This window comes from Balaenoptera musculus, chromosome 8 (assembly GCF_009873245.2).
Source record: "Balaenoptera musculus isolate JJ_BM4_2016_0621 chromosome 8, mBalMus1.pri.v3, whole genome shotgun sequence".
NCBI classification, from domain to species: Eukaryota; Metazoa; Chordata; class Mammalia; order Artiodactyla; family Balaenopteridae; genus Balaenoptera; species Balaenoptera musculus.
In genome coordinates, this window is record NC_045792.1 from 104147255 (window position 1) to 104171171 (window position 23917).

The 23917-nt window shown below is 47.9% G+C and overlaps 2 protein-coding genes across 7 annotated transcripts; both read left to right on the forward strand.

Moving 5' to 3' along the window:
* Nucleotides 1–621: 621 nt before the first annotated feature.
* LOC118898938 (RNA-binding protein 14) lies at nucleotides 622–9685 on the forward strand. Of its 4 annotated transcripts, none has more exons than XM_036859786.1 (3): nucleotides 622–1055; nucleotides 6562–8026; nucleotides 8803–9685. In XM_036859786.1, the coding sequence occupies exons 1-3, from the start codon at nucleotides 719–721 to the stop codon at nucleotides 9008–9010; spliced, it is 2010 nt and encodes a 669-aa protein (XP_036715681.1). In that variant the 5' UTR covers nucleotides 622–718; the 3' UTR covers nucleotides 9011–9685. The 4 variants fall into 4 exon arrangements, with proteins under 4 accessions (XP_036715681.1, XP_036715683.1, XP_036715684.1 ...); XM_036859788.1 differs by having other exon boundaries at nucleotides 651–1055; nucleotides 6562–6672; XM_036859787.1 differs by lacking the exon at nucleotides 622–1055 and adding an exon at nucleotides 1183–1564.
* LOC118898940 (RNA-binding protein 4) lies at nucleotides 631–23764 on the forward strand. Of its 3 annotated transcripts, none has more exons than XM_036859795.1 (5): nucleotides 631–794; nucleotides 16145–16346; nucleotides 17451–17874; nucleotides 20986–21673; nucleotides 23348–23764. In XM_036859795.1, the coding sequence occupies exons 3-4, from the start codon at nucleotides 17463–17465 to the stop codon at nucleotides 21663–21665; spliced, it is 1092 nt and encodes a 363-aa protein (XP_036715690.1). In that variant the 5' UTR covers nucleotides 631–794; nucleotides 16145–16346; nucleotides 17451–17462; the 3' UTR covers nucleotides 21666–21673; nucleotides 23348–23764. The 3 variants fall into 3 exon arrangements, with proteins under 3 accessions (XP_036715690.1, XP_036715691.1, XP_036715692.1); XM_036859796.1 differs by having other exon boundaries at nucleotides 659–794; nucleotides 16145–16485; XM_036859797.1 differs by lacking the exon at nucleotides 20986–21673 and having other exon boundaries at nucleotides 659–794; nucleotides 23348–23761.
* Nucleotides 23765–23917: the final 153 nt, after the last annotated feature.

A 23917-nucleotide genomic window follows, 5' to 3' on the forward strand; every position in this document is an offset into this window, starting at 1 on the left:
AAAGGGAGAGGCGGGCTCTTGATTTTTCAGCGTCTCCAGCGTCTGCCAGGACCTCAGCAACCTCAGGGAATGTGTTTCCAAAGAATAAATTAATGGCACGAGGGTTTCTCCAGGGCAGATGCCTCTCAGGGTCCCCTCAGACCACAGGCGGCAATCCTGGAAGTCGTTTGCTGAAGGAAGGCGTCTGTCCTGTTTTCTCCCGCCAGGCCGGGCCTTCCCGTGGACACTCGCCGCCACCTCTAGGCGCGGGTTTGGCCTAGGTTGCCAGAATGGGAGGGGCTCTGACTTCCGACTGAACAAAGTTTTTTCTTGGGGCCCGCCGATCCCGGCCCCACCCAGGCCAGAGGCCGCCTCAGTGACTAGGCCTCTCAGCAGCCACTGCACTCCTCGCACGCGGATCCCCCTCTCCAGCCCTTCTTCCCCCTCCCCCGGGCAGCGGCGGTTGGTCGCGCGCAGTCGTCCCTCTCCCACCCCCTCCGCTAACGAGCGGGCTCCAGGCCCTCTGGGATTGGCTGCGCCTGAGTGCATTTTCTCTCAGCCTCTCTGATTGGCTGCAGGGCACGCGGGATCTGGGCTCCGATTGGCTAGGTCAGAGCGCCTGCGCGGCGGGGTTCTCGGTCGCCAGCCATTCCTGGGGAGGACTGCCGGCGGGTCAGACGTTTCGCCTGTCGCTGGAGGAGAGGTCCAGGCTCTCCGGGAAGGCGGCTGCGGCGGAAAAATGAAGATATTCGTGGGAAACGTCGATGGGGCGGATACGACGCCGGAGGAGCTGGCAGCTCTCTTTGCGCCCTACGGTACGGTCATGAGCTGCGCCGTCATGAAACAGTTCGCCTTCGTGCACATGCGCGAGAACGCGGGCGCGCTGCGCGCCATCGAGGCCCTGCATGGCCACGAGCTGCGGCCGGGGCGCGCGCTCGTGGTGGAGATGTCGCGCCCACGGCCTCTTAACACTTGGAAGATATTCGTGGGCAATGTATCGGCTGCGTGCACGAGCCAGGAATTGCGCAGCCTCTTCGAGCGCCGCGGACGCGTCATCGAGTGTGACGTGGTGAAAGGTAATGTGGAGGCGGGCGCGCGGGCGCGGGCGCGCTCGGGGCACTCTGCTTGTTAGCCACGCCCCTTTCCCGGGGGTCGGTCACTGCGCGGTTGGCGGTGGGGGCGGGGGGAAGTCCGCGGGAGTGAGGCCGGAGGTGTTGGGGGCGCGTTGGGTAGAGCCACCCTCCTCCCGTGCGGTCCAGGCACCATTAACCAAGTGGGAGGAAGCGGCTCTGGGTGGGTGCGGCGGCTACTGTGAGCCGAGCTACGGGGCCGGGGACGCGCCTGAGAGACTTGGGAGGGTACCGGGGGCGCGCCTTTCACTGGGCTCCTGGGCCTGGCACCGAGCGGAAATTGGGAAGTGACGGGCACAAGCCGGATCATGGAGCGGGGAAGATTTCGCCACTTCCCCACTTCCTCTCCAGAAGTCTGTCAGAGCAAGGGAAAAGGGAAAAGGTGGGGGCTGAACCCCACCCCCCCCCCAAGGCCACCGTCGTGTTCCCTCTCGATGAATGCTCCCGAGCGGAAGGTAACGGGGCCCTTGGAAGTTTCTTGGGCTGGGATCTTTTAGTATTGTGTGGCGTGGGTCTGCTGATGGGTATAGTTACTCGTGGGTACAGGAGGGGCCCCTTCCTAACCACTTTGGCCTTTCAGTATTGTTAGGCGTGGCAATTCTGTGCTTTCCAACTCCCTCAAACTTTTTTTTCCCCTTTGGGATCGATTTTACATCTATAAACTAGAAACCCCGACTTTTCGCATGTGGACGAAGGCTTGTTTTATGAAACGGCCTCTTCTGAGCAACTAACTGGTCAAGGCGGTGCCCTAGGGCAGTATCCTTTTAGAAACTTGGTGATTTTGCAAGGGGGCACACTCTGAGCGGGACGTGGGGACTTAATAGTCATCTTTGCTTGAGTAGTCTAATTGTCAGGGTAGATCCCTACTTTGCCTTCGAGAAGAATATATCACCATAATTTAGGCCTGACCTCCTTTTTGGGACTTAGTTGACTTTTTCCATAGTCTGGGTTCTTATCCCTAAGCTTTTTCTTTTTTGTTGGCAAGATTTGGAGGTATAGCCCTTGTGTATGTGGCCAGTTTCTGTTCCACTTGGGAACAGATCAGAGTTAACTTTGCCTTGCTGTCTTCAGGGACACAACCTGGGAGTGAGTATCTGATCCCTTGCTCCTGGTGTTGGATTCATAGCTGCTCATACCCTGTGTGAGAAGTTTTGAGGATAGTAAATAAATTTGGGAGCAGGTGCTTATTCATTTCCACCAAGATACATCGTTTGGATCATTCCTTATCCTTTCCGTAACTGGGGGAAGTGTGAGGGTTGCAGTCTCCACCACTAGGAGTAATTCCTTCTTCTGCGTTAATACTGCATTTTGTTTTCCTCAACTCAGGCTATGCAAATTCATGACTATCTGGAATTAGGCTTTCCTGCTGGGTGCTCTGATGAGGCAGGCTGTATGGTGCATGAATTTTTGCTTTTATTTAGAGTGAAAGAGTGGGAAGGGCATCAGATTGGGGCCTGGCCAGGAAATGTATATGACTCATTATGAGAGTTCTGTGTTTGATTGACCTATTACATTTTTTGGTGTGGTTCTTAGACAGGGTGGCTACTAGATTGGGAGTCTAGAAACTTGCATCTGAGGGGACAGTCTCTATGGAACTCATTGGTCGAGAAGCCTCCTTTGGGTTGGTAGAGAAAGCTAAAAATTTGCCTGAATTTGCTTGGGACTGACACCAAGTGACAGTGGGGGGGTGGGGTGAAGTGTGTAACTGCATGTGGTTTTTAGAACTCCTGGCTGTTTTCTTGTGAAAGTTAGAGTGAAAGTTTTGCGCATTTTGTCCCTTTGCGAACATTTGATTGGCAGAGATGCACTGACTTCCTTAGGGAGTGGTGGTTAGTTGTTGTTTGTAGTTATGCTGATATGTAAGAGAGTGCCTGATAATACTTTGATGTAAGGGACTGTGGTAAAGATTTGAGGATCATATTCTCCACTGATGCCTTTCTATTTGGAGTGAAGGAAAATGAAGTTTTTAAGTTGGGAATGTAGTAGAAGAGACTGGCTCTGGTTCTATAAATAGCTTACTTATTTCTTGGTCTGGGAATGGGCACTTGACTGAGTCATCTTGTGTTGGTTGTCAGGTCTTTGAAAAGCACAGAAGCTTGGCACTGCACAGGACAGCCAGTTCCGTTTTATTTCACAGGGGGAATAACGTAGTTGCTTGGTTCCAGGAGCTTAGATATGATTTGTAGAGTAAAAATTTCCATAGCAACAGCAGATTGTAACCACTCTCCACAGCTACATTCTGTTGGGTGTTCAAGGATGAAGTCTGAGAGTTGCTGACAGCTTTAGGAACCATTTAGATTTCATGAGAAGTCTGAAAGGCAGAATAGGAAACTGTTTCCTTTCCTTTGTTGTGGGTGGCCATTCTTTCCTCCTACATACAGCTCTGTAGTTTCAAATTAGAATTTTTTACTCTTCTGAGAAAAGGAAAACTCATTTTTCTGGATTCTCTTAACTTTGGTACTGGAGGAATTGTGATGTCACCAGACCATTAGGATAGCTCTGTAAATCATTGCCTGCTAGTCTCTTTAAATGCGATGGATTTCCTTCGGGGGTCACTGTTTCCTTGAACTACCTCTCTAGGCAGGTGGGTCCCTGGAGTTTGCTAGATCTTTGGTTTTTCTTTATTGTCCTAGGAGTAGTTAGGTTCCCGGGCATCTTCGGTAGGGCTAGGTCTGGGTTTAGCTGCTCACTGTGATAAGGGTTAGTTAGCCCTCATGTGATGGAGTCAGCTGGACAACTTATTCGCACTTCCCTCCAGTATCAGGCTTAGAAACTCTCTGATATAAATTGGATATAATTGTATCTGATGGTTTTCTTTTTATCAGCTATATAGCTTATCTGTGTGGTCAATTGAATTGTACACATGAAATCTCAATTTTCAAGTTTCACAAGTTGGTCTCTTAATAAAACCCAGCCAAGTAGGGCGTAGGGAGTAGATAACGTGACGTCCTATTGCTCTTGTAAACCCACTGAAAGTTTTTGTTGGGTGTTTTTTCCTAGCTTATTCCAGTCCTAGGAATTTGTGGATAAGTTAACCAGGAATGTAGTATGGTTCCTTAATATTCCCTCATAGTGCCTGAAAGTTTTTTTTTTAATTCCCTTTAATCTGCCTACACTCTTGTTTTCTGCTGGCCATTGCATTCTTCTGGTGGTAGGGTCAGCTCAGCCTTTGCTTTTAACGAGATCTGGGACCACCAGCATTGATTTTTAGCTCACTGTACCCAAACTGGAGGTGAGAGATGAGAGGACAGTTCTGGTGCCCTGTGGCTAGGCCGAAAGGAACACTTTTCGCTTTTTGCAATTGGTAGATGAAGAATCAGGTTCTGGCCATAGGGGTGTGAAGACAGAGTTATGATACTTCATTTTGTTCCTTTATCGTCTCTGACTAGTTCCAAATTTGCATTTACAGATGATACTGTATCTCTTGTGTTTTATTAGAGATGAAAGATCATATCTGTAGGGAACAAAGCCTGTGGTTATTCCTAGGCTTGAATGATTATCATGATTTTTATCATTATATAGCTATTTATACTTTACAAGGCATTTTAAAAAAATTTTTATTTATTTATTTATTTATGGCTGTGTTGGGTGTTCGTTTCTGTGCGAGGGCTTTCTCTAGTTGTGGCAAGCGGGGGCCACTCTTCATCGCGGTGTGCGGGCCTCTCACTATCGCGGCCTTTCTACAAGGCATTTTTATCTCATTTGAATCTTCTAACTCTGAGGTGGGTAGGACAGACTGTCAGATGGAGAAATAAATTGTAAGTTCCGTAAAAACTTACAGCAAGTCAGTGAACTGGATCTTCAGCTGAGACATTTTAGCGCCTAGCCCCAGGATTCCTTTTGCTATACCGCACTTCTGACTTCTACCTGTTGATTATTTTTATTCTTATTTGTATGAGAGTCACATTGGTGGCATTGCCGTACATCCAGGAAAATGGCTTGCTTTATAGGAACAGCTAGAGAGGGCATCCCAATATGAAAGTTTCTAGAAATTAGGACACTTGTTTAGAGGCCATTTAAAAGGATTTCTTATCAAGAATGGAACCTTAGTAATTTCATCTAGGTAATTCATTTCCTAAAGTGATGTGAGAGAGATGGGGTCCTGGTGCTTGGACTTTAAAAGTAGCCACAGGTTCAGATGGGGTTAAGTGCATGGCCTTACTTAACACCAGCATGACCTTTTTCATTGTTCTTCAGATTCTGCTTGCATCATTGTGGTTTGTGAATTTGGATGTGAACAAGAATTTCTTCCTATTACTTCCTTTCCTAAAGTTTTCTTGTTCTGTATGGTAGATGAGTAGGACTTTGAGATCAACATCCTGTCTTAGAGGCTTTCCTACCACAGCTCATTTAGGACTGAATGAGGACCTGAGGGGTAACCTGCTTAGCAGAGCCTGCTAGCTGTGGTAATTGCAGCTTCTTGCTATGAAGCTGAGAAACCAAATCTTTTCTGTGAACAGAAGCCCAAGGGGTAAGGAATACTTCTGCCTCTTGATGAGTAACCTCTGATGTAATGTAGCCTGGGGGTGGGGGGCGTGTGTGTGTGCCTTGAGCCTGAACTCAGCCAGGAGGCTCAGTTTCCATTCCCACATCTTATTGGCTTACGTGGGGTCCAGCTTCTCCCCTTCTCAGCTTAAATGTCTAGTCTTAATACACAATCCTGCCTTACACGTTGACTTCTCGGGGTAGACTGGTGTAGTGAAGAGGCATGGAGAGCTGGGATTCTGTTCCTGGGTCTGACACATGGTTTTGCAGCAAGCCATATAAATTCTCTGAGTGTGTTTGCCCACCTGTAAAATGGGATAATGATCCTTTGCTCTGCCTGCCTCCTGGGATTGTTGTGAGGCCCAAATGAGGTCCTGTGCATGGAAGTGCTTTGAAAACTGGGAAGTACTGTGGGAAAAGGGGAGATCATACTGGAGGAATTTCATGGACTGTGCATCGCAGTGTAGCTCTCCTGCCTTAATTGGACCCTGGGCTGAGACACGGGTCATTCCAAGATATAAGTGGTCATTTCCAGTGTTTGAGAGTTAAGCCTCAAAGGTGAACAGTAGTGTTTGGTGATCTTGGGATAGACAATACTGAGTAATTGAGTGATCCAGGAATGCTTTCTGCTTTTTGTCTGCTCGTTTATACTTACAGGAGATGTGAAGATTTTTATCCTGTGTTGCTGTTCATCTTTGCTCTTTCTTCTCTCACCAGGAAGTTGGGTGAGGTGGCAGGGGGAACGGGGAGAATGGGAAGAAAGCCATAGACAAAGCTGCCTGCTTGTGACAGTCAGAAGCTTTGTTATATGGGAGCCACATTTTATGACCTACTCCTGGAGAGGAGGGTTTGGAGGCCTGGAGGTAGCTGGCAACAGCTGGGTGCTGTTGGTGTGTCCAGTTTGGGACCCATCAGGTAGCATGCCCTGCCCCCCTAATTGCTAACCCTCTGTCTGCTGCTTTATCAGACTACGCGTTTGTTCACATGGAGAAGGAAGCAGATGCCAAAGCCGCCATCGCGCAGCTCAACGGCAAAGAAGTGAAGGGCAAGCGCATCAACGTGGAACTCTCAACCAAGGGTCAGAAGAAGGGGCCTGGCCTGGCTATCCAGTCTGGGGACAAGACCAAGAAACCAGGGGCTGGGGATACGGCATTCCCCGGAACTGGTGGCTTCTCTGCCACCTTCGACTACCAGCAGGCTTTTGGCAACAGCACTGGTGGCTTTGATGGGCAAGCCCGTCAGCCTACACCACCCTTCTTTGGTCGCGACCGCAGCCCCCTGCGCCGTTCACCTCCCCGAGCCTCGTATGTGGCTCCTCTGACGGCCCAGCCAGCCACCTACCGGGCCCAGCCCTCAGTGTCACTGGGCGCTGCCTACAGGGCCCAGCCTTCTGCCTCTTTGGGTGTCGGTTATCGGACTCAGCCCATGACAGCCCAGGCAGCCTCTTACCGCGCTCAGCCCTCTGTTTCCCTTGGGGCCCCATACAGGGGCCAGCTGGCTAGTCCTAGCTCCCAGTCTGCCGCAGCTTCCTCGCTTGGTCCATATGGTGGAGCCCAGCCCTCGGCCTCGGCCCTCTCCTCCTATGGGGGTCAGCCAGCTGCGGCTTCTTCGCTCAACTCCTATGGGGCTCAGGGCTCCTCCCTTGCCTCCTATGGTAACCAGCCATCCTCTTATGGGGCACAGGCTGCCTCTTCCTATGGGGTTCGTGCGGCTGCCTCCTCCTACAACACCCAGGGAGCAGCTTCCTCCCTAGGCTCCTATGGGGCCCAGGCAGCCTCCTATGGGGCCCAGTCTGCAGCCTCTTCACTAGCTTATGGGGCCCAGGCAGCTTCTTACAGTGCCCAGCCTTCGGCCTCTTATAATGCCCAGTCTGCCCCATACGCTGCACAACAGGCTGCTTCCTATTCTTCCCAACCTGCTGCCTATGTGGCGCAACCAGCTACAGCTGCTGCTTATGCTAGCCAGCCAGCTGCGTATGCTGCGCAAGCCGCTACCCCAATGGCTGGCTCCTATGGGGCCCAGCCAGTTGTTCAGACCCAGCTGAATAGTTACGGGGCTCAAGCATCAATGGGCCTTTCAGGCTCGTATGGGGCTCAGTCAGCTGCTGCGGCCACTGGCTCCTATGGTGCTGCAGCTGCTTACGGGGCCCAACCTTCTGCCACCCTGGCAGCTCCTTACCGCACTCAGTCGTCAGCCTCATTGGCTGCTTCCTATGCTGCACAGCAGCATCCTCAGGCTGCTGCCTCCTACCGTGGCCAGCCGGGCAATGCCTACGATGGGGCAGGTCAGCCGTCTGCAGCCTACCTGTCCATGTCCCAGGGGGCCGTTGCCAACGCCAACAGCACCCCGCCGCCCTATGAGCGTACGCGCCTCTCCCCACCCCGGGCCAGCTACGACGATCCGTACAAAAAGGCTGTCGCCATGTCGAAAAGGTACTGTATGCCCCCCCGCCTCTGCCCCCAGCTGGGGCTCAGGGCAAGGGGCTGAGGTTGGCATGGGAGGGAAACTGGAGCCATCGGCCCCTCCCTTGGTCTTCTCTACTCCTGTGGGATGTCCAGAAGCTGAGGGGGGTGATGTCTGTGAACTTTCCTGGTCACCAGGGTTCAAGTGGAGCATAGTGCTCAGACTGGGGTGGTACCAGCTAGTCAGGCTGGGAAAAGTGTCACCTGTCAAGGCTGGCCCAAGTGCTATTGGAGCTGCTGCCTGCAAGATTGTGGCCCATAGTCTTTCCCACTGTCTGAAGGATCCTTAAGCCTGTTACGTGGTTGTCCTGGCCTTTGGTGGGGGTGGGTTTGAAAGAGTAGTCCCTTTGGCAGTCACTGGCTGAAGGCAGGGTGTATGTGGTGCGTCCACTCTTTGGGAAGTTGGGGACCTTGCTTTCGTCCGCCGTTCTGTTGGTAAACAACCAAGGTCTTTCTCTGCAGGGCCCAAGGGTGGGGTAGTTTGTTTGTGGTTTGGGAATGCGGACCAGAATCCACCTTGGCCAGTTCAGAAGGGGAGGTCTTCAGTGGTGGGCTTGGTTTCCCACTGAGTTGGACCAGGCTTGATTTCTTGCCCTGGATAGGGTGTTGAGCCTTCTGACAAAATCTTGTTTGTTGGAGACCAATCTGATTACACCCTCCCTATCCCCATTGGCATCTCCCCCGTGCCCACCTGGAGCCCTCCCCTCAATTGTCTCATTCACCAACTGTCTTCTTCTCTCGACTAGGTATGGTTCCGACCGGCGTTTAGCCGAGCTCTCTGATTACCGCCGTTTATCAGAGTCGCAGCTTTCGTTCCGCCGCTCGCCGACAAAGTCCTCGCTGGATTACCGTCGCCTGCCCGATGCCCATTCCGATTACGCACGCTATTCGGGCTCCTATAATGATTACCTGCGGGCAGCTCAGATGCACTCTGGCTACCAGCGCCGCATGTAGGGCCATCCTGGGACAGGGCTCCACAGGGAGGGAAGGAGAGGAGAGGTGGGGTAGGGTGCAGACGCAGGTTATAACCACTGGCCCATACCTCTCCTGTTTGCGGTTTTTCATCCCCTCTACCATGTGGGCCTTCCCCAGGAGACGATCCTTTTGAGTGTTCGGCAGTAACCTACTTTATTCCTTCGCCTCAGCAGCAAATCTTGCTACTGGCTCTAGATCTGCGGTTCCCCTCTCCCCTGCCTCCCGTCTCCCCAGGATGGGAATTTCTTTTATGTTTTTATTTTTTTCCTGGCTCCCTTTTATTTTTGTGCGCGATATTTAAGGTCGTCTGGATGGGGAAGCAACCTGCAGCTGAGGTCGGCGGCGCCTTTTTCTTTTTAGATGTGAGGGAGGCCAGGAAAGGGTTAGCTTGACCATTTCCTATGCGCCAAGCTGTGCCAGTTGTCCAGGGGGCCCTGACTTTGTCCCTCTATAGACTGTGTTGAGACTGAGTTCCTGTTGGGACAGTTGGTTGGTATATGTCCAGATCCCTACTGACCCCTGATGTTCTAGCTGATGCTGTGCGGCACGGTCCACTTCCCCATCTCCCCAAGTAGGTGGTGTTAGAAAACCTTAATTTTTTTTCCCTTTTGTATGGACTACAAATAAAACTTGGGGCGATTTGCAGTTTGGAAACCTGGTTGTCATTGTCTTGATTGCACTCAGTTTCAGAGAAGCCAATTTGACATCCAGGAGGACATGACAACTAAAGGGAGGGTGGCCAGAGAACCCAGGGCAGATGAGGAAAGGGGTTTGAATGTAGGAATTAGAATGATTTCCCTGCTGCCAGAGGGATTTAACCCATCGTCGTTCTGCTAGTCTGCCATCTTTAGGACTGGAGAGTCCGGCCCAGGTTGCTTCAGCTTGAGTTAATCACACCAAAATGCAGTAAATTTACTGCCCATTTTCCTCGCCTGTGCTTGGCTATTTTCCTTGACTTGTCTCCAGTTCAGGAAAAACCTGGGCTCCAGCAGGGTGGTTCTGGGGTTTGGCTTCTCAGGTGAGAAGTGGGGAATGGGTGGCTTTGGTGCTTATGAGGCTAGTAGGTCTTCCAGGCAGTGGGCTCCAGTGAGTACTGGGGCTGGGACCTGGGAAGGAGCCAGTAGTTGGGGTGTGGGGGTCATGTCACTGTCCGGTAATGCCCTGTGGTTGGGACAGTTGGAAGCCGGTATGGGGGATTCTGGCTGTAGACCTGGTATTTCGCATGTCGAACAACAGCACAGAGCGTCCTTCCTGCGTCCTGCCAACCCCTGTCATCATAGTCACCTGAGACTCAAATTCCCTTTCTTGTTGGGTTTATATTTGAAGGTGTTATGATAGACTCCGGGAAGGGGGTGAGGTGCAAGCATAACCAAATAGGGATGCTGCGATACGCTGAGGAATTGATTGTTTATACTTTCATTCTGGGACTAGGGGTTCAGAGGACCTGAGCACAAAATAAGACAATTCCAGCCATGGACAAGACGGAGGCTTGGGCTCTATGATGGGTGAATGAAAGACTGGTTGGGTAGGGTGGTGACAGGAAACTGACTGACATTCCTTTGGGAAAGGGGGCTTTAGAAATTTGATTTGGGAGTCTGTTGGGGCAAGGTGATTTTGGGGGGGGGGTGTCAGTCAAATGGAGTTCAGGTGGGTTCTCTTCTGCTTCCTTCACTGGTTTCTTGTGAACTTCCCTGTGACAGAGTAGTTTGCCCCAGGTGTTCTCTTCCCTCTGCCCAGTGGGCAAAAGTATATGATCTTTGTTTAACTGTGAGCTCCTATTTGTGGATGCAAACTGGGGGTAATCTCAGGGATACTGAGGCCATAGCCGCCTCCTTGCTTTTCTTTCTGCTCACTTCTTTGCCTTCAGGTGTTTTGCTGCTCCTTTTCATTTGTTTGCAGGACTGGGAGGAGGGGAAATTTGATAGGTTTTTTGTCACTTTTCTGCAGTGAGGGTGGGGTAATCTCAGGGCCAAGCTAACAGGCTTAGCTCTGGTTATTTCCCCGGAAAATCAAGGGTTGGTTAATTGTAGTGCTGTGATTGTGGCCTGTGTATTTGTAATTACTTCTTTCTTTGTCAGTGGCTTTCTGTCATCTTTCTCTCCAGTGAGGGTTCTGCCACTGTCCCAATCCCATGGTTCCTGTGAAAAATAGCCTAATGTGCTCTCGGGGCCAGTGCTGATATTTCTTTATTGCAGCCCAAGTTCTTCAGAGTGACCTGGCCTAGATGATCACTCTGCTTATTATCTTTAGGTCCTGATGCTCTTGTGGCCTCTGCTGCCAGGCTTCTCATTTAAGCTAGAAGGAGCTAAAGCTAAATCCTTTGTCATTTTCCTCTTTCTTGCAGATTGTTTTAAAATTCCCTCCCTCTTTAAATTATGCCACCTGTTAATCCTATAGCCCACTCTTCATACTTTGCTTTTTGTGGATTTCTGATTTCCAGGGTCCTACAACTTGGAGACGGTTGGGTTGAATGAATGGGAGGATAGACATTTAATGTGTGTTTTGGGAGAGGTGGGTGGGAATATGCGCTCCCAGTGTCCTTCAGATCTTTGCTCTTCTGATCTATCGCCTCTATAACTTGACCTTCATTGGAGAAGCTTTAGATGGTTTATTCCTGGAACAAGACTATGTAAAGGCTTCTCCCCTCTTCAGCCTCTTCTCTTCTGCGGTTTGGACCTTGTTTCAGATTCTGTCTGGGGTAGGCCTGGGGCCCCATCCCTTGTACTGGAGGTAACGGGACTATCACTGAGTGGTCAGCCTCCATGGGTAGGCTGCCTTTCTAGTCATGCCCATCAGTTAAGCTCTGCCAGAGTCTGTGCACAGACTGTTGGTTCTGCAGTCGTTTTATCCTATCAAGCCAAGTCAGTTGACTATAATGTGGGATGACTAAGGTCATAATGAAAATTAATTTCCTAGATTAATGGACTAGTATGTAATGTAATAGGAGTTTGGGTAATAAAGAAGATAAGATGGATATGATAGGTGGAAAATTCTTATTCACCTAAATTCTATAGGAACCTTTAAAAAGATCATAAAGGGTAGAATCTAGTTTTCCAGGAAGAACAAGTTATTAATAAATGATTTCAAGTCTAGCTGTAAATCATTAGAAATATTGCGTGTCTGTAGTGCTGGAAATACAGTGTTCAGGTAGCTGAGCCCTTGGGCTGACCTTGGGAAATCGATAGTCCAGGGGGAGGGGGCAGGACCTACCTCGATGAACTAGTTACAGTTAATGAGCAATGCTAGGGAAGTGACAGGTAAGGAAGGAGAGGATGGGGCAGCCCCACTAGAGAAAACTGTGGAGATGGGATTTGTTTGATTTGAAAACTGACTTGGCACAGAGAACTACTGAGGGTGCTGGCTCTAAAATCAGGCTTCCCGAGTTTGAATCCCGGTTCTGCCGCTTATCTGGGTGATCTTGGACATGTCAGGAATTCTACCTAAGTTTTTTCATCTATAAGGTAGGGAAAATAGTTAACATCTATTGAACACATGCTAAACATTGTTAAAAGTGCTTTTCATATATTTCATTTTACCTTTATTGCAACTCAAATGTATTAGGTACTTTTAAACCTATTTTGGAAATTGAGGCTGTAGGTTAAGTAACTTCTGAAGATCACATGGCTAGAAAGTCGTGGATCAAGGAATTGAACCAGCCATTTTGAACCATCCAGGACTGTTGGAGCAAATAACATGTAGCAAGTGTAGAGCCTCATATATAGTCACTGCTCATTAAATGCTAGCCATCTCAGAAATAAGGAGTTAGAACATTCTGGGGAGATTGGGATTGCGTAGGGGAGCACACAGCTGAGCAAAGGACTTTGGGTGTAGGTGTGAGTACAGCAAGTATGAGTAACAGTGAAGGAGGGGGATTTCTGTAATGAGTGGTACCTAGGTGTGATGTAGGCCACTGGACCATACCAGTTTTGGCCACCTCCAGTGTCAGACAACACTTGTGTCCTGGGGGTCAGATTCTCCTAGGTATGGAGAAGAAAGGTATGGAGTAGGGGACCTGCACAGACATTAAGGGGAGGCTTAAGAGTGTGTAGCTGGAAGTGGGATTGGAGGCTTAGGAAGCTTGCTGACTGGCCTAGTGGCTCCCTCTGAACATCCCTGGAGATTACTGGTTTTTAATTTGAGCCCTTATTATACCAGTAACTCATTTCTGGATTAGGAGCCAGAGTTATTAGGTATATAAGTTGTATACATTCCTAAGAGTGTGAAACAAATAGATTGCTTATTCACATTTGAGTGGTCTACACAGACAACAGTGTTTCCCCCTGAATTTGGATTTGTTTCTCATTTCCCTTTCAAGAGTCCAGGCTCCAGCCTCTTTCATCTCTTCAAGATGTGGAGCCAGAACATATTTATGCTTGGGTCTGAGAGAAAGGCTAGATGACTTTGGACAAGTTGCTTTATCTTTTAATTTAGAGGCTTGTTAACCTGATCAGAAGAATCACCAGAGTGGCCATTTGCAGTGTTCCAGACAAGGTGCTTTTAAAACATCCGATTCTCTGTAGTTGGCGTGGTAAGGTAGAGGATTTGGACCAGATATCCTTAATTTAAAAACGCTTAATTTTTAAGTATTTTGGTAAAATACAGTTGGGAAAATGAACATCAGTATGGAGACACTGGAGCTACAAATCTCCCTACCTAAAGCTTCATTTTGCAGCATTTGTCAAACGTAATCCTGGTGATCAGAAGCTGTAGCATAAGTTACCCCTGGCTTTTGGGCTTTTTATGTTTGAGGGAGACTGGAAAGTATACTAGGTGATAAGAGCAAAAGGGCTTGTTTTTAGTACTAAGTGTCCATGTTCTTTTTTTTTTTTTTTTAGTGTCCACGTTCTTAAGCTGACACTGCAAATCCAAAGTCATTTCTCTCCTCTTGGTTATGAAGAATTTAATTCATGCGTTATCTATTTGTTAAGTTAGTCAACAAATATTTGAGTGCTTACCATGTGCCAGGGGCAATTTTAACACAGGATAATAGTAGACAACAAGAAAAGGTCCTTGCCCCTGTAGAACAAGTATTTGCTGGGGGCAATGGGTGGGAGGGAGTCAGAAAATGAATGAACAAATAGGATTTCAAGTGGTGGTAAGTATTTGGAAAAACAACATGGAGTCATGGGATAGAGTTCCAAGGTGTAGCGTTGGAGTGGGGGGCTGTGTTTAGATGGGGTGGCCAGCGAAGGACCTGGAGAAAGAACATTTCAGTCTGAATGAGCTTGGGACAAAGGGGCCAGTGTGCTGGAGCATAGTTGGGGTGGGGTGTGTTAGGGATGGGGGTAGGAGAATTGTTACAGAGATTGGGAGATTCTGGCAACAACCAGATTGGGTAGTGTGAATTGAAACTTTTCCAGTTGCCATGGGTTTTAATTTAAAAAGCAGGGGAATGATTTAATGTGGTTTACTCAGTTGGATGAGCTTGCAAAATGAAACAAATATAACTGGACCTAGAGGGCTTTCAGAAGGTAAATCAAGAATATAATTAGATCAGGGGGTGGGTGTGGGTGGTGGTCTGCAAACTGGCCTGAACTGTTATCCCGAGAAGATTTCTATTCCCAGTTTTTCCCCTTTGGACTTGGAGAGATTCCTAGTTTCATAGAGTAAGCTGATCTCATATGCTTTGGTATTTTGGAAGAAAGTTTTATCTCCAAGGCTATTAGGACAGAAATTTTGGAAGATCAAACAAAGGAGCTGAAAGGATTTCTATACCAGATGTGTTTCTCTGCGCACATGGAGTTGTGACCACCTCCCGATGATGCAGGGCCCCTCCAGAGGGCACACTTGGAGCTAACATGCAGTTGGTTTTCTTCATCACTGATCCTTTGGCCTTTATTCAGAGCCGCAGTGTCAGCATCAGGATCCACAATGAAAACGGACCAAGATTAGTGACCACTACATTTGTAAATGTGACATTCTGACATTTTTAGATTCCTACCTTTTCCCACCCTAGAATAAATTCTTGACCAATTACCCACCGTTTGATTTCTGAGTCACGTCAGGTTTTAAAATCTATTTCCATAACTTTGACTTCACCTTTCTCTTTATGATCCCCACCCCTTTTGGGGGGGGCTGCTTTGAACGGTAGTATGTTCTGCTTTTGTCATCTTCACTCCTGATGATCCCTTTCCTCACTGCTTTTATCATGTTTTAAGTTCTTCCATCCCCCTTTTTAAATTCCTTCTTCAAAAGCTGCCTTGCAGAAGGGTTGTTCAATGAATTATGGGATTATGTGAAGAAGCCAAAGGATGATAAAAAAATGTGATGAGGGAAGCCGGACCCTCTGGAGAATGCTGTTTTGATTGTATTTTGCTTATAGCTGGTTGTGACTTAGGCTCTTCCCTCTAAGGTCGGTTCTAGGAGTTTAAACTTACAGCTCTGGCTGATGGCGCCCAATAAAATAAAACAAAAAACTTTGCTGCTCTAGTTTTTTATCAGGGCGGGGTGGGGGTGTATGCGCAATCTCCACGGTCACACAGAGAAGCCTTTTCTTCATCTTGGACCCCGGGAGGCTGGTTCCTCGAAGGAACTTGTCTCTTCGGCGCCTCCTGAGTAATGCAGCCCTCAACCGAGCCGACGTCGGGGCCTTTATACCCTAATTGAAGCTGAGCCCATTAACCGTTTTCAGAGTTCCTTTCACCACCTATGAAAGTAGTTTCAATGGGGGGGTAGCTCCGGGACTCCCAGGGCGGCAGTGCGGATTCTTGGCCAAAGGAGGAGGTTGGTTTCTTCAGGTGGGAAGCTTTGCTGTTTTTCTTACCTGGCTTCTGGGTCTGCGTAAGCTACCGCCCGCAGCACCCTGGCTGCGAGGGGGATGGCGTTTGGGAGATTAGAGGGAGAAGTGTGGAGTAGAAGGCAAAATGGAGCGCACGTGGAGTGGCGAAATGTGGAAGCTTAACAAAGTTGGCGCCATGAAGCTAAACACCACCACGCCGGATCCCTACCTCGCTCCGCCTAATGGCGGGCGGAACCCCGCCAGCGAAGCCCACGTTGGTAGTTCCTCCCTCACGCCGACCTTCCATCCAATCAGTGACCTCAGTTTGTCGAGAGAGGTGCTCATTGGCTTTCGTATAAACTCTTTGGGGTTACTGACGTTTCCACCTCTTCCAGGCCTCAGGTAATTGGCGTTCGTGGTAACCAATCAGGAAGAGGATCTACGGGAACGCCTGCCTTTTATTTTATTGAACGGCCAATCCGGTGGTAGGTTCACCTCCCCCCTCTACCCAGAGTCACTGCTGCAGCCGCCGCCATTTTAGCGTTTTGTCAGAAGCGTCCGCGCCGCGAGGAAGAGCCCCTGCTGCTTTTCGTGCGGGTGAGAGACTCCGAGCCCCTTCACTGTCTTTTTTTTCTGCCCTGTTAAATCTCACGACTTGGGCTTTAGGGGTATTCTAGGGTGGTCCTGGCCTCCGCACCCGTCACTGAGAGCCGACCTCGGTGCTCGGCGTTGCGCGGTAAGCCTCAAGCAGCCCTTCCCCCACGACCTCCCCCGAGAATACCTTGCTTTCTCCCCACCTTGCCCTCTACCCGACTTTGCTCGGCTTAACTGCGTCGAGGCTTTCACCGAGATAACCGCGCTTCCCTTAGACTTAGGAATTACAACCCCGTTTCGAGAATTTTTCAAGCCCCAAGACACTCGTCTGGCCGATGAGGCTCAAGGCCCCTTCTCCGACCATGCATTTCTCCAGTTCTCCAGGAGCTCGTAGGACGGCACCCCGAGAGAGGCGTTCCCCGCTCCAGCACTTCTGTACTCTCCGAACGCCTCGCTATCCAGCTTAAGTCACGGGTTCACTGCTTCCAAAGGAAACCCTAAAACGTAGCTATTATAAGGTCTTTTTTTCAGGAAATGGCTAATTCTTCGGTTACGAGAAGAAGAGCCAATTCATAATTTCAGTCAGTTCGGTCAGCCAAGTAGTTAGACCTTTGTTTTCTGTCTTTTTTTGTTTTTGGCGACGGAGCCGCCGCGTGGCTTGCGGAATCTTAGTTCCCCGACCAGGGATTGAACCCGGGCCCTCAGCAGTGAAAGCGTGGAGTCCTAACCGGACCTCCAGGAAATTTGCCGTCTATTTAGTAGTTAGAAAACCCAGTACCCCCAGGGCTGCATTTATGCCCCGCTTTCATTTGCGTTCCCGTTTAAAACTATTCAGCTCTTACCAAATCCTTTGTCTGTGTCTGCTAAGGATCTGTATCACAGATGCTTTCTCCTTTCTGTAGGTTCTGTAGCTGGAATTGTAGCGGGCCTCCTTATTCCCACTTCCCTTTGATTATTATCTGGGGGTGTGCGTGTGGGGCGTCTGAGAGGGGGGAAAATGGAAATATTTGCCAGACCCAAAGGAGATGGCAGCATTGATTTTTTTTTTTTTTTTAACTGACGTGGGCCTGAGGTCTTTTGTTAGAAATTTCATTTTTTCTCTCCCAGACTGTGTCCGAGATGGTGAAGCTGTTCATTGGAAACCTGCCCCGGGAGGCCACAGAGCAGGAGATCCGCTCACTCTTCGAGCAGTATGGGAAGGTGCTGGAGTGTGACATCATTAAGAACTACGGCTTTGTGCACATAGAGGACAAGACGGCGGCCGAGGATGCCATACGCAACCTGCACCACTACAAGCTGCACGGGGTGAACATCAACGTGGAAGCCAGCAAGAATAAGAGCAAAACATCCACAAAGTTGCATGTAGGCAATATCAGTCCTACTTGTACCAACAAGGAGCTTCGGGCCAAGTTTGAGGAGTATGGTCCGGTCATTGAATGTGACATCGTGAAAGATTATGCCTTTGTGCACATGGAGCGGGCAGAGGATGCAGTGGAGGCCATCAGGGGCCTTGACAACACAGAGTTTCAAGGTGAACCACCCTCTTTGGGAAGAGGGCTGAACACAAGGTTTTGTGTAGAAAATAGGCTGGATAGGAGGGGTCTGGGATAGAGATAGAGATACAGCTGTTGGATGGCTGATGGTGAGGATTGTGTGTGGGTGACGGGCTTAAATGGAGAATGCATGGGATTTAGAGGCGTTACCTTAGGCAAATCAAGTTTGGGAGAAAAACCACTTGGTTTTAGTTTGGAACCCCTAGGCTTTTTTGCCTATTAGTGCAGAAATCCTTTTCTCTGAAGATTTTTTCAGTTGTTTTGTCTTTTTTGGGGCGGGGGTAGTACAGCACCTAACAGTGTTTCACTCTGAAATTTATTGCCTCAGCACCCCATGTGTTATTTTGTATGTGGAAGGACCTGGCAAAAGCTGGCTTAAGCCACATGTTTAGGAGCAAAATATCTGTGAAGCTCCCCCACCTCATCCCAATTCATGGCTTCTCAGTAAATATAATTTGTTGTTAAACAGGTCTTTAGAGAACTAGTGTTTTTAAATTGCTATAGCTCTTACTGCTTTTCTGTTATGCTTGCACCAAGAGGTTCGGTTTGGAGGACGAGGACACTCTAGAACTGAAGGCTAATTTCAGGAGTTTCTGAGGAGAAGGTACTGGGATTTGGGGGGCGATAACGGCAAAGCCGTTTCACTGGTTTGAGGAGTGAGCTCAAACATCCTTGGTGAATAGAGCGCTTAGATGGGTGTTAACCTTGGAGCCTTGACCAGATTAATAGTGTGCCTGGAAGGCAGCATGAGTGATGCTGTGGATAGACATTTTATTTTCTTGGTTTAAGATCTAAGCTCCTGTGGCAAGGGTGGCAGTTGTGGAGGGGGTGGTAACCATGGTGAGTTGCTAACTCTTATTCTTCGTCCACCCACTTTGGGTTCCCAGTGTCAAAGCCAGAAAAGAGCCTTTCCCCTTCAGTGTAACTACTTCTAAATTATGGAGTATTCCCACAACTCCTTGTTAACATTTTTAATCTATATTCCAACTTTTTTCAGCCGGAACAAGGTAGTGGCTGCTGCTTCTCCTGAGCACTCCTCTTGTTAAGAGTCATTTCAGCTCCCTTTGATGTTTACTTAAATTGGACCTTCTTAGACCTGGAAGTCTGATCATCATTTCCCCCAAGTTAATGGTGCCCTGTGTCGTGGGTATTGCTGTGCGTTATTAAAGAAAAATGTCACAGGTCTCTCAGGTCTGGTTTTCCTTTTTTAATTGGTAAGCTGAGAATTATTTTGTGTCAACAACTTAATTGGGAGCAAAGGCTGCTCTGGTGGAGGGTTTATGATATCTAATTTTTGGATACTCTTCTACACTTTAACCAAGTCATAGAAGAGGTGGTGGTGTCTCCTTGTAACAGTCAACACGTGTAAGGGAAGGATATTGTGAACTGATACAGGACACATCATACTTAGAACATAACTCTTGGTATCTGAACTCTAGGCTCTTTGATGTTTGGTTATTTTTGCTCTGTTTTCCTTACTATTAGTCATTCTCCTTAGCACTGTCTAGTACAGTTTTATGTGTATATAGAGTAGCAGTATTTATTATGGTGGTCTTTTTCCCTTTCAGTTTCTCAGTGTTGGGGATATTCTTTTTATTGTTCACCCATTTAAGGAACATCCATTTTAGATATTTTGAAAGACTTAGCTTCTTTTTCTGACTTTGGAATTTTTTCTGGCAAATCTTTAGGTCAGGACATTTATTAATGACTTTTATGTCTTGAAGGGACATGGTTGGTTCCTTGGTTGCCCTTACTTTCTCTGGTTTTGTTAGGTGCCAGAGTGGCCACTTGGACAAATGCGAGGGACACGGGTTAGCACTTAAAGCACTTAAGTACTTAATTGCACATCTTAGCTTTTAACTGGCAACCTACACTTATCAGATAAAATGTTTAAACCGGGACTTTTTTTTTGATGTTTTGGGCCTTCCCTCTTCCCTTTTTTAGTCTTCTAGAACCTAACTTTAATTTTGTAGGTGAAATTTTATATTTACCATTTTCTATAATGTTAGTTGAGTAGATGACCTATCTGTTAACTCCCCTGGTTCTAAGTATTCACTTCTTCGCCATCTGCATGCTTGGGTGCATGATAGCCATTTGTATTGGAAAGGTTTTGCAGGAGTTTTGCTTACTATTAAAATGGTAGATCATGTTGGGTGGAAACTTTTTCATTTCCAGAATACAAATTGTAATTTTCAGCAAAAACTAGTATGAAGTGCATGTTCTTAGGATCTTAGATCTCTAAAGGAGGAAAAGTACTTTAATCTTGCGAACATGAACAGTCTGATACACTAACATTATTGGTCATTCTCCACTTTTTTCATCCCCCCTTTTCTTCCACATTTTTCATAATACTCCTGAAAATTCAGGCATCTTGTGAACTGCCTGCCCTGTTTTGTTTGACCGCCTGTTATAAGGGGTCACTAAATATTGTAAAGAATCCCTGTTAGGATGAATATCAGAACTAACAATTTAAAGGACCCAGTTTAGGGGGAAGGCAGTCCTTCAACTCGTATTTCACCCCTCTTCCCCCATTCATGAGTGTTTTTCCCAAAAGTCTTGAAACTTGCCTACCGCACTCAGCCACGGATCAAGTCTGGATTACTATCAATGGTAACTTTAGAGTCCTACTTTATTCTGTTTGATTTTGGGGTGGTGTGGGTGACTTGCCTTTGCATTCTCCTGCGTACTGAATTCAGGAGTCTTAATAGTGAAGATTGGAGGTGTCAGAATGTTGTGGAGCACTATTATTGTGGTTTCTTTTGACATTGGGCCACTGTTCAGAGTAGTTTTTGTCCACAGTTACTTGGCAAAGGATGAAATGCCTATTTTTGAGCGAGTGTAGTTTCTTTCTTAAGCGTTAAACTGGTGTTAGAGGTGAAACATTTCTTCATTTAATTGATCTTTGCTTGAAATCAGGTCATTATACTGAATTTATACTGGACCTTTAAAAAAAAAAAAATCTTTAAAATGGCGATGAATCCTGCATTAGAGTTGTCTAGGTAAAGCCATTGCTATGACCAGTGTCTGGGGTAGGGGCTGGGGCTATGACTAAGAGTGATAGCAACCCTTCTTGCGTCTGTTTCTTCAAGGCAAACGAATGCACGTGCAGTTGTCCACCAGCCGGCTTAGGACTGCGCCCGGGATGGGAGACCAGAGCGGCTGCTATCGGTGCGGGAAAGAGGGGCACTGGTCCAAAGAGTGTCCGGTAGATCGTTCGGGCCGAGTGGCAGACTTTACCGAGCAGTATAATGAGCAATATGGAGCAGTGCGTACACCTTACGCCATGAGCTATGGGGATTCATTGTATTACAACAACGCGTACGGAGCGCTCGATGCCTACTACAAGCGCTGCCGTGCTGCCCGGTCCTATGAGGCAGTGGCTGCTGCAGCTGCCTCTGCGTATAATTACGCAGAGCAGACCCTGTCCCAGCTGCCACAAGTCCAGAACACAGCCATGGCCAGTCACCTCACCTCCACCTCTCTCGATCCCTACGATAGACACCTGTTGCCGACTTCAGGAGCTGCTGCTGCTACAGCTGCTGCTGCTGCAGCAGCCGCTGCTGCTGTTACTGCAGCTTCCACTTCATATTACGGGCGCGATCGGAGCCCCCTGCGTCGCGGCCCAGTCCCCACTGTTGGAGAGGGCTACGGTTACGGGCATGAGAGTGAGTTGTCCCAAGCTTCGGCGGCCGCGCGGAATTCCCTGTACGACATGGCCCGGTATGAGCGGGAGCAGTATGCGGATCGGGCGCGGTATTCAGCCTTTTAAAGCTTGAGGTGAGAGCGGTGGGGTGTCCCTTGGTCTGGTTTTGCCATCACTCCTGCAGCCTAAAGGCTCTAGTTAGGCTGCCCTGCTTGCTTGCTTTTGCAGGGTTAGGGTAAGGTTGCTAATGGTTCAGAGGATAGGGAGAAGTCCTAACTACTTTATAAACATCCTTATTCCTCATGGCTGTTTTTCCAGGGCTCCTAGTCCTGGGAGTCAATCTGATTCCATTTGTGCCTGGAAAAGCAAACAGTGGTGTGATGAATCTTGGGTCACACCTGTGTGCTGTAATTGACCCAAACCTGGAAACCAGACATTCAGACCCAGGTGTGCTGTTTCTCAGAGCCTTCGTTGAAATTCCTAGGTGTGTGACATTACTAAGGTCTGCAAGGTTCCTGTTCTTCATGCTGTGTGAAAGGTCTGATGGTAAGTTGGGGCAGAGAGGAGTAGAAAAAGATATCTTTCAACTTATAAAGTTGATTTCAACAAGGAGTCTGGGGCATAGGCTCAAATTCAACTTCTCTGCTCAGTTCACATTCATTCCCTGAGCTGAATAGAATGCCTACCCCATTGCTTTATCTTTGAATCTGTCCTGTAAGAGCCCGTTTACTTTGTTCAGTTTTGTTTTTAAACTGTCCCCACAGTATTAGATTTGACATTCTCTCCACTTCTTTAAGGTATATAATAACGTAAATATGTATGCACCCTGTTAATTCTACTCTTCTTCAGTAATGTTGAAATCCAAGGTTGGGAGCTTTGCCTTAAGCACATCACTCCCTTCATCTTCCCACCAGCTATGAGCATGTAACACTCTTGAACCACCAGCTCTACCTTGAGTCCTCTGGCTTTTTCCTATACATTTTGAGCCTCATGATCCATTTGGCTCTACTTGAGTGTATTCTCTTCTGATGCTTGCCAGCTTTGGGCTCGAGGTGTTTGAGATTGCTGTTGTATTAAAGGGTGTCTCACAACACCCTTTGTCTTGAGTAGCTCCCATTGTGTCCCAGACATTACCATTGGTCTGTAATCCTGTAGTAACAGGGTGGGTGATACTGTCATCTTTTCCGTTAGGGCAGAAGGTATGTGACTTGCCCAGGGTTATTGGATAGGAAATCACTGATAGGGCTGGAGAAGAAACTTGAGTGACCTGATGTGTAGCTTACACATGCCCTCCAGTACGTTCTTTTATTTTATTTTCTTCCCTAGGCAGAGTTGGACGCCCTCAGGTCTTACAGCTTGTTCAGTTAACGCCACTTTTTCCTAGACCTTAAACGGTTTTTAACTTGGAACTCCAAGATTCAAACATACTTTTTACTCCGGAGAGCTAAGAGCTAATTGGAACCTTTCCCTTTTTCCTGCCCTCCAATGACAGTTTGTAAATGTGGAATTGCCTTCTCTGAGGAATGCTAATGTGCTAACATCAAGAGAAATGCAATGTCTGTCTACTCTCGTGAAAGAAAATTTGCTATTTAGAGAAAGGCCAGTCTGGGATTGCTTGACCCTTCCCAGTTACTGTCTGGCCTTCAAGCTCTTTTCACTTTAGAGATTATTATGATACTATGGATGGATACAAGTAAACTTAAAAGGAGTGTCAAGTTACCGTACTTTGTAAAGATGTTCTTTGAAGTGTAAGTGGGAAAGCCCTTGTGAGTTTTGCTGTAAAGCCCCTGTATTGTGCTCTCTTTCAGGTGGGATGTGTGTGGGCTGAAATTCCGAGCTGCGGTTGTGCATGAGAATACACCCTTCGTGGTACCCCATCTCCGGGACGTTCTCAGCTCTGTGCGTTCAGTCCCCCAGGAACCATGGACCTTAATTTACCTTGTTAAGTTCAGACCACCTCTTCTTTCCTCTCTCCTGCCCATTTCCCTGTTCTTTCTGTCCTTCAATACTTCTGTAGCTTCCCATCATGTTCTGTTCTCCCAGCAGGCCTCATTGCGTGCAGAAACTGGTGGGGGTTGTGCTGTATCCCCACCTCCTGCTTCCAGTGGGTGTTGTGAGAGTGTCACTGCTCCTGAGTCTTTTTGACCCAAAGGCTTATGGCAGGTAGACACATAAGAGTTGGATCACTTTTTTCTTTCCGGTGAAATAAATGGTTTTTCAACTTAGGGAATGTGTGCTTTGAGAGAGTTCTTACTTGGGCTTGTGTCTGGGTTCTTTATTTGTCCCTGGAAGAGAAGGGGAGGGTGTAAGGTTTGACATTCAGTTCTGGGTGAACATCACTGCAGTTATTTTCTTTATTGTAGATAGGATTTATAGGT

What these genes read in the sequence shown, in the direction of transcription:
- LOC118898940 (XM_036859795.1), top strand. Translation starts at nt 17,463, where the DNA reads ATGGTGAAGCTGTTCATTGGAAACCTGCCCCGGGAGGCCACAGAGCAG. An exon ending in TGACAACACAGAGTTTCAAG is followed by an intron (nt 17,875 to 20,985) that starts GTGAACCACCCT and finishes TGTTTCTTCAAG; the next exon opens with GCAAACGAATGCACGTGCAG.
- LOC118898938 (XM_036859786.1), top strand. Translation starts at nt 719, where the DNA reads ATGAAGATATTCGTGGGAAACGTCGATGGGGCGGATACGACGCCGGAG. An exon ending in CGAGTGTGACGTGGTGAAAG is followed by an intron (nt 1,056 to 6,561) that starts GTAATGTGGAGG and finishes CTGCTTTATCAG; the next exon opens with ACTACGCGTTTGTTCACATG. An exon ending in GCTGTCGCCATGTCGAAAAG is followed by an intron (nt 8,027 to 8,802) that starts GTACTGTATGCC and finishes TCTCTCGACTAG; the next exon opens with GTATGGTTCCGACCGGCGTT.